The sequence below is a fragment of the Phyllobates terribilis genome, unplaced genomic scaffold (assembly GCF_046119375.1).
Source record: "Phyllobates terribilis strain yellow unplaced genomic scaffold, ASM4611937v1 Scaffold_4__5_contigs__length_816908805, whole genome shotgun sequence".
Classification (NCBI taxonomy): Eukaryota; Metazoa; Chordata; class Amphibia; order Anura; family Dendrobatidae; genus Phyllobates; species Phyllobates terribilis.
Window position 1 is genome coordinate 207913360 of NW_027362764.1, and position 16026 is coordinate 207929385.

General features: G+C 45.1%; 1 protein-coding gene across 2 annotated transcripts in view; it reads right to left on the reverse strand.

Annotated features, from left to right (window-relative positions):
* OSBPL10 (oxysterol binding protein like 10) overlaps positions 1 to 15641 on the reverse strand; it is a 632317-nt gene extending 616676 nt beyond the window's left edge. Inside the window, exon 1 of one of the 2 annotated variants that reach the window (XM_073678034.1) lies at positions 15131 to 15641. In XM_073678034.1, coding sequence (XP_073534135.1) covers positions 15131 to 15396 — 266 coding nt within the window. In that variant the 5' untranslated portion in view covers positions 15397 to 15641. The remainder of the gene's footprint in view (positions 1 to 15130) is intronic. The other variant, XM_073678033.1, reaches the window with a different exon arrangement.
* Positions 15642 to 16026: the final 385 nt, after the last annotated feature.

Consider the following 16026-nt stretch of genomic DNA (forward strand, 5'->3'; position numbering starts at 1 on the left):
TTAATATATGCAAATGAGCTGGCAAGTGCTCTGAGGGCGGTCCCAGTTCTGGCAGGTGCTCAGGCTCTCCATAGTAAACCCTGTCCAATACCTACCTCTTGGCCTTAATTACCCTTATACTACGTCACTCGCTTCAGAACTGAAATCAAATGCATTTCGCTGCATGTTCCTGGCTTGGAGTATGTATGGTACCCTTCCTGCTGTGGGCAACAACTTCACTGTTGTACTGTTTTGCAAGGTAGACTGGCCAAAAAAACTACAAAGTTGTAATGTCGGCCATAGCAGTGGTCATCTAGCTTTCTTATAAGCATATACAGCTAGTCTGATATATTACTGTATATTGTAAAAAATAAACTGGATACCTAATGGCCCCATGTATTAGTCAATGAAATCCATCAAAATCCATTAAGATCCTTTAGATAAAGGAATAGGTATTCTTCATGTCATCCATAATTAAATATATCATGTTGTTTCCAGTGTGAACAGTGCCTGGATATGGCTAAATATACAATTATTGGTCTTGGTAATTGCCCTTTAATGAACTGTATTTAATTAAAATATGGGTCTTGTTTTGATACTTTCTATCATTTTGCAACACATGTAGAGTGATATAAATTAATAGATAGCACTTTTTTTTACAACATTATAATAAAAATAGGAAAATTATAATGCAAACCAGACAACACAGTGCATGCAATCAATAGACAGACTAAGGGATATGCACACGTTCAGTACTTGCAGCAGAAAAATACTAGAGTGTTGACAGGAAAAATGCTGTGTAAAATATGGGCTTCTTTGCATACGTTTTTGATGTGTTTTTTTTTTCCTCATTCATTTGAATGGGTGAAAAACGCTGAAAGAACTGACATGCCACAGATTAGAAACTACTTCAAATCTGCAAGGAGAAAATAAGCAGCATGTGCATGAGATTTCAGAAATCTCATTAATTTTGCTGGTACAGTAAAAAAAATAAAAAAAAAAAAAAAACAGGAAAAGTGGGTCCAAAATCAAATATGTGAACATACTCTAAGAAATAATCTAGAATCCAACGCTTTTTGTAAGGAAGTATTTTAAAGCGGTTTTTCCCAAAATCTCCATGTGCTTTTATTATAATGTGCATATTTATACATTTTTGTGACTATAACTCATTTTTAAATCTATCCCATCTTAAACAAATCATCCTCCAAAGGATACCACCAGACTCTAGTTACCCACAGGTGACAGTGGAATTGTCCTACTGCAGTTTCAGTGCTCCTGATCCATCATGCACAGTGCAGTGTGGCTTCCTGCCAGCATAGCTCTTCTCCACTTCCAGCACTAACCACTCTATGACTGTGCACTTTGTTCCTGTAAAGTATCTTGCCTGCCTAATTTTATCTTCTGCCATCTATATCAATACAGCGACCTGTTTTTACATCATAGTTAGCTGGTTTGTAGCAGAGCTCAACTCTCCTGCGCTCCTCCACAACAGAGCTTGTAAGTACTAGGCAGTGCAGAGCAGAGCTGTGTTTGTTGCCTGCTGGTGACAGATCTGTGATGTGGGACTTCAAATGCTGCTCTGATGTTGCATATATCAGAAGACTTCTCTGTAACCTGCTCCCCAACCCAAGATCAGGGACAAGCTCCGTTATTCACAATGGCAAAGGTTGTGATGACATATCAAAAGCTGCACTATTGATCTGCACATGTGCCGCTCCTAGGAATGATAGTGCTTGTGTGAGAAGTGGGGAAGCAGGTCAGAGAAGAGTGACCTGTCAGTCACTGACAGGTGGCTGGCGGTGGATTGGGAAAGAGTCGTCAGAGAGCTATAATTGGGGGCTAAGACCCTGCACTCGTGGCTCATTTGCATAAAATATTGCAGATGGATTTCTATAAAATGAAGATGTGGCCTTAATGGATGTAATCAACATTACATGGACTTTACATAGCTGATGTTAGTTTCGGGTCTAAGAACCTGCTGACAGATTCCCTTTAATGTGATGCCACCGTGTTCCCAAAAAAATAAAATCTATATATTTTGTGATTTTGGCCAAAAAGTGATAGTATATCTGAATAAACAAGAAACAAGGCTCTTTCAACTCTATAGCTAAAGATAAAATGAGACATAAAAATGGACATGGTAAGCAATTTTTTATACCAACAGTAATGGATAATAACCCTAATAATAATTTCGTCTAATGCATAAACTGTATCTAGAATTGGATAGCACAACTCCAAAAATTCCAGAGCTTATGAGAAGGAAATGTGACTGTCATAGATATTTCATCAGAGGAAACCTCATGGCATAATACCAAAGGCAACACTAAACAGACACTTATTTATGCCAGAAAGCAGAGGCACTAACACAAGTTTGTGCAAAGTCACAGCAATTAGTGGGGGATAATGATTGGCAGGATCACTGAGTGGTTATTCTGGAAGAATCAGTTAATTCACAATTTTATTTGATTTTTAATAGCTGCAAAGCAGGGGCAGACACTGACCGCTTGGGGTGCCATCTTTTCCAAAAACGTGACGATAAAGCTAAATATATATTTTACATAGTGGCCTCTCTTGTTCCTTACATATCGGTCCTATTATTTTTGTTATATATAGCCCCCTGTTCTTCATTACATACCGTCCTCTCTTGTTAGATGTATAATGCAATGATGGTTGATGGAGCATGGGAAAGCTTCTTTTCAGATGGAGAAGGCCGATGGACTGGTCTTCTGGTCAGATGCTGCCCCATCAGCAATCATTTTATATCTAGCAAGAGAGGACTATGTGATAGCGAGAGGGCGCTGTGATTAACAAAAATACGCTATGTAAGGGACGGTGCTGTACATAAACGAGTTAATACTAGGTAATAATGGATGATGTTGTATATAACAGAGGATGCTATATAATAAGGGATGGTGTCATACATAATTAAAGAGGAAGCTATATAATTAAGGACATATGAGTACATTATACACTAAGGGACAGCGCAATAAATAAAAAGGCTACATTCCTGTATCCGTGTTGGTGTGTTGCCTCATTTTTTTTCTCGGACAGCACGCAGACCCATACATCCTCAAAATCAGATAAAAAAATGGACATGCTCTGAGTTTCACAGTTCTCATTCTTGGATCCGTGATTTTCATGGATATGTTAATGGATCTGTAAAAATGAGCCCGTGTGCCGTCCAATAAAAAAATCTGATAGCACACGGACATTTCACACGAATGTGAGAATGTGGCCTAAAGGATTTTACAAACAACAGATTTACTTCAAGTCATACAGTGCAGCTATAGAATAAATACATCCAGTGACCGCTGACATCTTGTCTGGTTGGAGCCATTATCTGTTCTTTCTTCTTGATCTTGTCAGACCTTCATGTTGACATCCTCCACACACTCACCTCTCCGTCCGTTGCCCCGAAGCATTGCTGCTATCCTCTTCTTGCTGGGAACTTTCTGACTGACACAGGAGAGAGCAGCGTGCTGACGTCATTAAGCTGCGCGTGCCTGTGTCACAGAGAAAGCACCGGGCAGGAAGTTGAGGCCAGGTTCCTGCGGCTCCGCTCCCATTGCCTACTGTAGGCAGCAGAGCTGCAGGATCGCTCCCTGCCGGGCACACTGCCTTTGATAAGTGCAATCTGTCCATGGGCCGCTGGAAGCCTCAGGCTCCAAGTGACTGGCTAGATTGCGCTCACTATTATCCCCTGCAAGGGGCCCCCTCCTGTTCCAGGCCCCGATGCAGTTGCACTGGCTACACTAGCTATATGTCCGCCCCTGCTACAAAGTATTGCTAAAGAAAAAAAAAAAATTATATATATAACAACAGGTAACCATGTTCTAACTAGAAAAGATAATACAAAATGCCCATGATAATTTACACAGGAAGGTCACCCTCTCATGTGCACTTGATAGCCACTGCTTAAAGCGATTGTACATTTTAGGTTTATGTAACAAATACTACAGCTCAAAAAGGCTGTCACTGTTACCCAAAATGTAAGCCACTCCACCTGGCAGGTGTCTAGGGTGCTATAATATTCACGCTTTCACCTCTGTTACAGGAATTTGGCCTACGCTGCAGAGGTTGCGATGATTAGTCACTGCTGGTTGGCGGAGCGATTTACAGGACTAGATGTCAGCTACCTGGGTCAGAATCAGTTTGGGTCAACGGTAAAATCGCACACCAAAAACTTGATCAGAGAAATAGCCAGGTTCAATTCCAAGTGGTCCAACAGGGAAGTAAAATAAAGGATTAAAGGGGTTGTCTGGTCAAAAGTGATGTCTGCAGTCACTCTGTGTGTCTGCAGACTTATGAATCCCCTCCACACAGGCACTGTGTGCTGCGGGGATTCACCGGTATGAGACCAGGGAAGGGAGGCTATGTATAAGTTATACATACCCCTGGACATTCAGCGCCGCCTCACTCCATACACTTGTATGGAGCGAGGCCACACCCCATCTAGTGACGTGGACGGCCAGTGGGCGCAATACAAGTGTATGGAGAGTGAGGCCGCACCCACTGGTCGGGGGTATACATGACACATTACATACCCTCTGTTACCGGGTCTCATACCGGCGAATCCCCGCAGCGCACAGTGCCTGCGCTGGGGGGATTCACAAGTCTGCAGTCACACAGAGTGACTGCAGACTTATCACTTTAGACCAGATAACCCCTTTAAAAGGAGCGCAAAACAATTTCCTTACAAAAAGGAGTCAATGATACATTGTGTCAAGCCCATCAATAATGTCACAGAGCCGCGTCCCCTCACAGCAGTGGCAGTCAGAGTTGAATTCTGGAAAGTTGCATTTCATTTTAACAAATGTGTTGGGAGACATACAGTAGTTTTGTATAACTTAATATATAGGTATAACAGGTTCAAATGTAATATTCTCCTTTGTGAAGTATTGCTGCCTGTTAAACCAGCCTTCTTCATTGAACACAAGGCGCTCCTGTTCGCAGCCTGGCTGCTGATGTAGGCACATGTTACCAGAACGATCCACTAGCCTCCGCTGATTATAAAACACTTTGCATAAGAAAGTTGCTTCTCAATTGGAAAAAGCTGATACACAGGCCTGGTCATAAGACCCACAATCAACTGCTCTGTTAGGAACAGGAACACTGTGCAGTCTATAAAAAAGGCTATACTTAAAAGGGGTTTTCCCACGAACAAAAGTTCAGTTTAATCAATAGATCTTGGAATAGTAATAACTTCCTCAATTGGATTTGTGTAAATAAAATGTTCCTGTGCTGAGATAATCTTATAAATGTGCCCCTGTGTAATGGCTGCGTCTGACCGTACAAGAACATGGTCGGATAGTACCACATCTCCTGGGCAGGGGAGGAAGCAAAAAGAGTATACGGACAGGACAGCAGGGGATTGCAGCTGATTATTTTTCTGAGGCAAAACATTTCCTGCCTGTTTTTAAACTTGTTTTACTTCAAAAGAAAGAATGATTTGCGATCCCTGTAGTGCTAATGTCTGTACACTCCCCCCCCCCCCCCCCCGTCATCGAGGAGCTGTGGTATGATCAGACCATGTCCCTGCACGGTCAGACACAGCCATTACACAGTACACAGCAGGGGCACATTTATAAGGTTATCTCAGCACAGGAACATTTTATTTAAACACATTCAATTGTGGAAATTATTATTATTCCAAGATCTATTGATTAAAATTTACTTTTGTTCGTGGGAAAACTCCTTTAAAGCCCATATACACTAATAACAGCCGAACCCAACGATAATCGAGAGATTCGGCCAACAGTCTAATGTGTATGGGATCACTGGACAACTAATCGGCGGCGCAAATGCTGACTGGGCATGTCCGATTTCGGACTGCTGATCGCTTTGTTCTGCCAAAAATAAACCATCACCAGACACAGCTTTCTCATAAAGAACGCAGTAGCGCTCGGCCAAATGAAAGCTCCTGTGTATGGGATAGTCGGCTGAGTTGGCTGTCGGCTGAATGATTGGCCAAAGCATCTTTTGGCTGACAGCCATCTAATCAGTATGTGGGCTTAACAAGTGGACAGTGCTTTACAACAGGGGACAACCCATTACACTTATATTATAACAGTGGCACTAAATGATGGCCCTAGTACATGATAAAATAGAGACAAAGTGGTCAACCTCTTTAAGACCATGTTCACACTTTCATTATTCTGTCAAGATTTAGACACTGGCTCTCCATACACTTGTATGGAGCAAGGCCGCGCCCTCTAGTTGGCCATGCCCACTCATCGGCAGCGTCACTAGACAGGCGAGACCTCAATCAATACAAGTGTATGGAGCGAGGCCGCGCCCACTGGCTGGGAGTATGTATAACTCATACATACCCTCCAGTCCCAGGTCAGAAACCGGCAAATCCCCACAGTGCATGCGCTGGGGGATTCATAAGTCTGCAGTCACACAGTGACTGCAGACTTATCGGTTTGGATCGGACAACCACTTTAATATTTACAGGCCCTGAGTGGGTTGTAGAGTCCCACTATAGAGTAATAGTTCATGAAGGTGCCAGGACTACAGAGAGGGACAACGTGTGATGAATACACTGTGTGCAAGAAATCTCTGCTCACTTTAGAGAAGTTAAATGCAGGGTTATAAGATAAGCGCTTTCAAGTAAGGATTATTTATTAAGTGCAAAATTTAGAGATTAAGAATGTAAAATCTTGAAAAGATGTCGTTCTTGCTCCCCAAACTCATCGAAAAGTTGCCAATAACAAAAAAAGAATCATAGGCACAAGTGTTAAATTATTAATTTTTCTTGTTTAAAAAAAGGTAAATATGTTGGATTTTGATGACATTAAATGACATAAGAGCTATAGTCAAAGTCAAACACAAGCGTCCATAGCCCTCAGTAGGCAAAGGCCATAATTCCAAGCTACTGAAATCCACATATAAGGGAACAGATGCTAAGGTTGTGCACCTTTATCAGGGAATGGGTCAGGGTTACAGCTCTGAGATGGCAACCATATAACTGATAAATCGGTACATAACACAGCTCCAGAGCCCGGAGAACTCAAGTTTATTTCGGTCACTTCTTGGTGATGATAATTAACTTTGATAAATGTGAAAAGAATTCAAGTATCACAAATAATACAATCTGCGGAACGACATGTCCACCATTTTATGGAGTGCGGGTGTCCAGATTTGAACCAGTATCTAAAATTGGGTTTATGTGTCCGCCCTAATACATTATTTACCATCCCATTATGTCTGTTAAATGATTAACAAGCTGCTTCGAATAGAAATACATTCACAAAATAATAATCAATTATGCATGGAGAACCGATAACTGAGCCCTGTCCTCGTGTAGCACACAGCCAGTACTACAGATGGAGATTTGGTCTCACTGCCAATGGTAGCCAGTCATATAGATATAATGCACTCTCCATAAGCCCTATTCACATCTCAGATTTGACATGGACTTCATCACGGATTCCGCACCAAAATCAGCTTCAATCTCATGGTCAATTCACATATTGGGATGATTACTACCGTGTTGAGAGACCGCCAGGCTCCTGTTGTATCTGTCAGGTAGGAACCACTAGCTAAACCTTAAGATGTGGCAGCATGTAGAGACCAAAGCATCCAAGGAGGGTTCCCTCTGTTACAGCATTGGTCCCCCGTATGTCACTCATAGGACACCGAGTTACAATGGCATCTGGGATCTAATCAGCCCCCTCTGGTCTGTCATTAGTACCTGCCTGCTTAGAGTGCTACTTGATTTGTGCCAGCACAATTGAAACTGGATGGTCTGTCCACATGGAAATTTATTCATGTGTAGGGATGTGGACTGTCTTACCATGTTCCTGCACCGGAAGACAGACGCACTATGTGAATACCTGTCACGGGTGTGTCAGATGTGACAGACAGTCGCCCTGCAGTTGGTTGCAGAAGATCTCTTCATTTGGCATTACAGACACCTTCGTAGCTGTTTCACTCTAGGACCCAGTGGCTACCTCCTTACTGCTAATTGACACCCTGTCCTAGGTGTTTAAATAGTTTCACTTTGCAGCAGGAAGGTGTCGGTGATACTCACGTTTCCTTGTGAATGCTTGGAGCTCTCAGACTACTACCATCGTCTGTGATTCTAGGAGGACGCTTGGAGTTCACTCTCTGAAGTCGGCTAAAGCCAAGCTACTTTCCCCGTGTTTGTCTCCCTTGTTGTCTTTAGTCGTTAGTGGGGATCGACTAGTGTTCATTCCCTCTTCCCTATCCAGGGCCAAGCGCTAGAGAAATACAGCATTTAGGTTCGCGTGTGGCGATTGGTAAGGAACCAATACAGGGACATTAGTGGAGACAGGGTGATATCAGATCAGCCTAGGAGCTCTCCACTCCCCCCCTAGGGTCTGGGCTCCCTTCCGCCTTCCCTTTGTGTTTCACACACCTTGCATGACAATACCGTTGTGCGGTTTCATATGTAACAGTAATGTGTGTCTAATGTAATGTATTATGCTGATGTACAGTAAAAGGTGTTAATGCATAATATGTATGTAGTATAGGGATAAGTTTATGACCGCATAGAATATAGCATGTAGGATAGAAAATGGTTACGCTTAGGATCAGCCCAGTAGGTGGGCACTAGTGCTGATAAGAAGGGGGGCACTTCCTGGTTAGAGGGAGTTCAGAGTCGGCTAGTGAAGTGGACTGTGGAGTTCAGGTTCAGGTGGGGGTGTGTTGCAAGGGGCAGCATGGGCCAAACATTCAATGCACTTGGAGGCCGTACTGCAATCCCGGATGGACATTCCAACAATGTCTGGAGCCAAAGTCTGGGGCCAAGTTCAATGGAGAGGGCCTGGTCTTCTGACCTCACAAGGTCGGTGAATGTGCAATTACGTGGTGGGCAAATGGTCGGTCAAAGGTGCACTGCTGGAGTGGACAACGAATCTATGAGGCTGATAGAGTCATCGGGCTTGGGGGTAGTTCAAACCTAACGGGTGGCAAGACAGAAGAGGAAGGAAGAATTGCTGTGCCCTATCCCACCTGATGAAAATGGACTGTTTAGTAAAAGTTTGACTGTTACAAAGAACCTGGTTTCCCATGCATTGTGTGGGCGGCTACGGAGAACGGAAGCCTGGAGGCAGCGGAGGCCTACAAGTGAGTGTGATGCACTCCACACCCTACAGCACACTGGGACACCTCTTGTCTGTAAAGTGCCAGAGTGTAACCGAACAGCAGCTTGGTCGCGACTACCGCTCTCGGACACTTTAAACATGAGCACTGACACACCGCCCACACGGGCAGCACACCGATGGAAATTCCGTAGCCTGGGGCTAAGATCCTGACCTACTGTATGCTGCATAGTGCAACTTTATGTTATGCACACGCCCGGGCTAAGCGGCGTGTGCGTGTGATTGTAGTGATTCCACTGGACCGTGCCGGAGAGTGAATGCCTGGAGGGGCATGACTAAGTATTCACCCGATCCGACCAGGGTCGCACGACGGCATACGACGCCAGTGCACCAAGGAGGAACCGAGCAGAGGGACCAGGTGCTACTCCAGGACAGACCCCGGACACGGCTGTTGACCCACACAGGGGAATACAGGAACAGGCTGGTAGGCTGGCACACAGACTGGTGGGTATAGGCAGGCACGACTGGTATGCAGGCAGGCGGGTATGCAGGCAGGGGGGTAAAGGCAAGCACAGCTAGAGTGCAGACAGAGAGGCACAAGCAGGTAGGAACACAGGCGGGATAGGACCCAGTACACACCGGGACTCAGGAACAATACAGGCAGAGGGGTACAGGCAGGGCAGGACAGGACTGCCGGAGCAGCGGGCAGAAGCAGGGCAGGACAGGACTGCCGGAGCAGCGGGCAGAAGCAGGGCAGGACAGGACTGCCGGAGCAGCGGGCAGAAGCAGGGCAGGACAGGACTGCCGGAGCAGCGGGCAGAAGCAGGGTAGGACAGGACTCTGTTCACACGGAACAGACAGGAAGGGAAAGGCAGAGCCAGATACCCACAGGGTACTTGCAGTGAAGTAGCGAGGGGACCACAAACTCACAAACGGGAGTACAGAGACAACAAGCAGGAGTTAGGTACGAGTTCAGACTCTGCAGAAAAAGGAAGGGAACGGACATAGAGGCAAAACAGGTAAAGGATAGGAGAGAGTTCAGACTGGAACTGAGTGTACGGAGGAGACCGACACTGCAGCGGGATACAGGAGCGGGTCTGGGAATACTGCCCCCAGAGAGGCGGGACGAACAGGCAAGGAGCGTGTTCAGACAGGACAGACAAGATACCGGAGCGGGTCTAGGTAATCGGCCCCTAGAAGGCGGGAGGAACAGGCTAGGAGCGTGTTCAGACAGGACAGACAAGAGAACACAGAAAGGACTCAGTTCAGACACGGGAACTAATACCGCAAAGCAGGAGACATACAAGACTCAGTTCAGACACGGGAACTAATACCGCAAAGCAGGAGACATACAGGACTCAGTTCAGACACGGGAGCTGATACCGCAAAGCAGGAGACATACAGGACTCAGTTCAGACACGGGAACTAATACCGCAAAGCAGGAGACATACAGGACTCAGTTCAGACACGGGAACTAATACCGCAAAGCAGGAGACATACAGGAGTCAGTTCAGACAGGCCTGGAAATACAGCCTCCAGGAAAGGCAGACAAGGAAACAAAGAACGGGACCTGGCACCTTCAGAGTGCAAGCACACACTGAAGGAAACACTATGCTCAGGCCGGGATAGAAGGGAGCTGCTGAGCTATATACCAAGTGTCAGACAGCAATAGGCTGAGGACGCACAAGGGGTGTGACCCACAGCAGGTACAAAAGGCAGGAAGTGATCGGGCGCCGCCCTTAAGCAGCAGAAACAGACACAAACAGACAGCATGGAGGGAAGCCAGAGAGACATTCTGGACAGGAGATCAAGTGCGCCCTCTTGCACAGTGGGAGATGGACCACCATGCAAGGACGCCGCCAGGTATGTTACACTTTATTGTACTTTTACTCAAGTTCCTGTATTCGTCCCACAAAACTCATTAGAAAACTGCACAAGTTACAACTTTCACCGACATTACCAGATGTAATATTACACAATTGTGTTAGCAAGGATGTAACTAAAGGGGGCAGAGGTTGCAGTCACACTCAGGGACCCAGAAGTCTTGGGGTCCCAAAAGTCTTTTTGGCCCATATGAAAAGATCGATGCTATCAAAGACAGGTGATAGGTAGGAGCCCACTGGAGATTTTGTACATGGCGATTTTGGAGGCCATGAGCTTAAGTTACATCACTGTAATATTAGTCATAAAAAAGTTCCATTGTGACCCTGTACAATGCTGCTCCGTAGAGGGCCAAGAACGTCTACACTTCATGTCCAAAGTGTTTGCACTGTTGAGTCACCGCTTTTCTAGATCTATTGTCTAATCTCCGTGTAGCCTTTACCTCCAGGGTCCTTCCCACAATAAACAGCTATTTCTTTAATTGACTGCCAAATGTCAGATGTGACAAATACATTTCAGATCTGGGTTTTAGCTGCAGAAACTGCTTGGTTATCATGGAAAGTTTATTTCTTCATGAAAGTTTTCTGCCTCTGAATACTGTAAACCTTTTAACATCTCACACAATCTAAACGTCTTCTGAGTGGCTTTAAAAACCACACGCATTTCCCAACAAATACATATTTTATCTAGTTTTCCTGCAAAGGTAAAATACTGACTACAATATCCTCATACATAATAAATAATGAAAATCTGACTGTACAGCACAGGTTGTGCTGGGCATTTCCCTTCTCACTGATCTCTTAAAGAGGTTGTCCATGACTAACATATTGATTAGCATCCACTACTTATATGTGAGATGAAGAAGCCCCTAAACAGTGCACGGGACTGCTGTGTTCCTCCATGTACACAGCCAGATGCGGATGACAGATGATCAGTGGGGATCCCATTTGTTGAACCACCAGATCTCCATAGGATAGGTCACCAATATGTTAGTCCTGGACAAACTCTTTAATAACAACCCTAATTGTAATTCTTCCAGGATTCATTCCACACATAGTATAGTTTAGTGAGCAGTGAAATCTGGGAGGAAATCACCATACCCCCAAATAGTGAAATCTGCAGTGAAAATACACACAATAAATTAACAAACGGCAGATTTACACACAGCTATTGTAAGGCACTATAGATTGTCAGCTTGCAAATTTTCATGGAATAATTTGCAGCATATCCACTACATGGGAAAATACCCTTAAAGGGGGTTTCTTTTCTATTTTTAACTTTGTCAGTGGGCCTTGGTGCTAAAATTATAGAAGATCCACTCACCCCTGAAATTCGCTCTTGGTTGCAGCGTTGCTGCTTGGACGCTCTTCACCAGTAGTGATGATGTCTCAACCACCAGACTGCTGCTGGCACAGACTGGCTACAGAGCCAGGAGATTGGTGGTCGAGACGTCATCACCTCCAGTCCAGTGGAGACAGGCCGAAGCTTTGTAATAAATTGGTGAACGAGGGACAATGTCCTGATTTTGTTTCTCTTTTTACGTTTTTCAGGTTTCCATTTGTAGACTACATCGGACCTGCCTGGGTTTTTTTTTAACAAATTGGTGAACCAGGGAAAGAGTCAGAGAATGTTTTTTAAAATAAAGTATTTTTGTGGGGGAAGGAGGGTTTGATTACTGGATTAGTAATGGGGAGGTGTCTAATAGACACCTCCCCATTACTAACACAAGGGCTTGATATCAGCTGTGTTTTTGGACAAATCATAGTTGACATCAACCCAACTACCATTACCCAGATTGCCAACACACCAGGGTAATTGGTAAAAGCGAAGGCAAAGTGCCAGACTTGGAGCATCTCATGTGATGGTCCATTTCTGGGCGGCTGATGGCTAGTATTTTTAGGCTGGGAAGGGCCCAATAACAAGGGACCTTCCCAGCTGGATATCAGCTCTCAGCTTTACCTTTGCTGGTTTCATAAAATAAGGGAGACCCTATGTCATTTTTTTTTTTTTAACAAGCCTAAAAAGCTCAACAATAGACTCCACATGGAAGGCACTAAAGGGTGCAAGTTTATAATATGTAGGAGGGGTTGTGGAATTATATATCTGCAGGATATCTATTTTATTAACTAATACCTTTCTTTCCATAAGATTGCTTTATTTATGACAATAACTGTAGCTTTACTTTACACAGAGTATTAGTATGTAAAATATGATGTTAAAAACGCCTGTCATACGGATTGCTAGGCAAAAAAAAAAACGCACTCGCATGACAAAGAATGGCATATGCATGGCGCTCATCCTACTTTTCGGAATGAACATCAGATCAATTTTTTTTAGACGCAGATATGAGCAAACCCTTATACAAATAGTATAAATAAGGCCTTGATATGAAACATAATAGACTGTCCATAGTAAGACCCCTCGAAGTATACACTTGAGGGAAAAATCTGCAAGGGGATCGTTACATCCATATATCCACCGTGGCTCAGTGGTTAGCACCGTTGCTTTGCAGTGCTGTGGTCTTGGGTCCAAATCCCACCAAGGACAACATCTGCAAGGAGTTTGTATGTCCTCCCCATGTTTGCGTGGGCTTCCCAGTTTCTTCCCACATTCCAAAGACATCCTGATAGGGAATGTGAAAGGGATGATATTGTATGTAATGCGCTGTGGCATATGATGGTGCTATATAAGCAAAGCATAGTAAATATATCCACTAATCTTATCTAACATGTAGATTGCCCTTTAAATATACTCCATGTCCACATATGCGGCTGTCAGCATGCAGAAATAACACACATTCCCAACCTGTAGTCACAGTCTTGGTAATTTTGACATATTTGGGGACTGTATGTAAAATACTTATAACCACCAATTTATTTAACAACATGTGATGATTTATATATACTAGCCTCTCTACTCTTCCCACCCACCCTTAGGCTAAATTCCCATGATGAATATTTTGTACACTTTTGATGCTGTCACAATTAGCTAATTATGGTTACATGTGTCTTTTTAATTTTTTTTGGCCGTTTTTATCGTGTTTTCTTCCGCTGAGGATTTTGTCTTTTTTTGGTTTGACATGTTTAAATAAGACTTGGTTTTGAAAACTACCCATTATTTAGCTTAGTAAAACTTTGTTGATAAAGTCACGAGTGGATTACATGCACTTTTACTGAGTTTCCGCAACGGAAAAGCAATAAAAACACATGCGTTTTATATTTTGTATTTTTTTTTTCTCTGCAGCTTTTCCACATTTCTTTCAAATCTGGGGGGGAAATCTTCAAATAAAATGTATATTTACTGCAAGAGAAATGACATGTTGTGGATCTGTAAATCGCCCCGCAGGTCAGTTTCCACAGCAAGGAAAAAAATAGCATAGTCGGCATGAGATTGATAGCAAAATGGATGGGATTTCTATAACTGTAAGACGCATGAAAATACGCAGAGAAATAAACGCACCAGATACTCGTGGTGGGAGCTTAGCCTTATGCTATGTAAGTCAGCAGAATGCATGGAAAAGTTTCTTTATACATGATCCTATAATGGCAATGAGCCGCTTTAAAAGGGTTGTCCGGTTAATATAGAGAACTTGTTGACCGGTGGGGGTCTGACCACTGGGACCTGCGCCAATCGCCAGAAAAGACCACTTACAGTATATCCTCGTTACAATGGAGTGACCATGCTCCACCACCGCTCTATTCAGTCTCCATGGGGCTGCTAAACGCTGTGCTTGGCTTTTCCAGCAGCCCCATTTAGAATGAAAGGAGCGGAGTTCTGCTGCTCAACATAATGCACCAACTTGTCATGAGGATAAAACTTCCCTGATCTGCACCTAAATCACCTATCCTGGGGATATGGGATAACTTTTTACTGGACAACCCCCTTTAATGTTCTGAAATATTCTAGAAAGTTTCCTGAATACACCGCCATATAGCGCATGAATGTACAGTTCTTATTATACTGTCGCAGCAAAATGTGAACTGTCCCAACAGAAGCAAACAGACTGCCATAGACTGATGTAACCTGCATGATGCCTGGGAAAAGGCCACATCCAAAAACAAGGTGATGTTATCATGCCCACTAGGAGCGGCCCCCATCGCCATCCTACAGGCCATGTGGGTACAATGTTGTTCAGACTTGTCACTTCTCTATGCACCCACACAACACATGGGCACTCTGCAGACTGCTGTAGTGCCAGTTACCTGTTCTGCCAGCCCTGGATGAGGTTGGTGTACTTGCTCAGCACCCCCTCTAGGACTTGTTTCTGTTGTTGGTCCCTTCTTCCTCCATCCAGCTTCCCAGCCGCTGTCAGTGCCACCGTCTGCTGCTGGCTCAGCCTCCCCGGTCCAGCCAGCAGCCCCCGGGCACCAGATGAGGGCGAGGAGCCTGCAGAGGTGGCTCTGCTGCTGCTCCGGCTGCTGCTGTTACTGCTGCCCCCTCCGCTGTGCTGCTGAGCCGCCTTGTCCATGGCCCGGCCGCGCTGCCGCCCTCAGTGTGCGGGCACAGGTCCTGGCTGCCTCCTAGTTCATGCAGCTCCTGCTGGGCTCTCGGCCATGATAGCAGATACAGCCTTCTGTCTGTCAGCTGCTGCACACAACTGCTACATGTGTGCCTGTCAGTTCCTGCTCGTGAATGAGCTGCGCCCGCCTCCCCGGAGAAGAAGCATGGAAGCCTCGTCATTCTGCTCTCACAGCTGACTGCTACTGTGTGTACGGAGGAAAACCCATCCCACCCACTGCCCTCAGCGGCTGCCAGCACCACCCCCGTGCCACACCTCCCTCCACCGTGCAAACTCCGTCCGTCCCGTCCCACCACCGTGCAAACTCCATCAGTCCCGTCCAGTCCCTCCACCGTGCAAACTCCATCCGTCCCGTCCCTCCACCGTGCAAACTCCGTCCGTCCCGTCCCTCCACCGTGCAAACTCCGTCCGTCCCGTCCCTCCACCGTGCAAACTCCGTCCGTCCCGTCCCTCCACCGTGCAAACTCCGTCCGTCCCGTCCCTCCACCGTGCAAACTCCGTCCGTCCCGTCCCACCACCGTGCAAACTCCATCAGTCCCGTCCAGTCCCTCCACCGTGCAAACTCCATCCGTCCCGTCC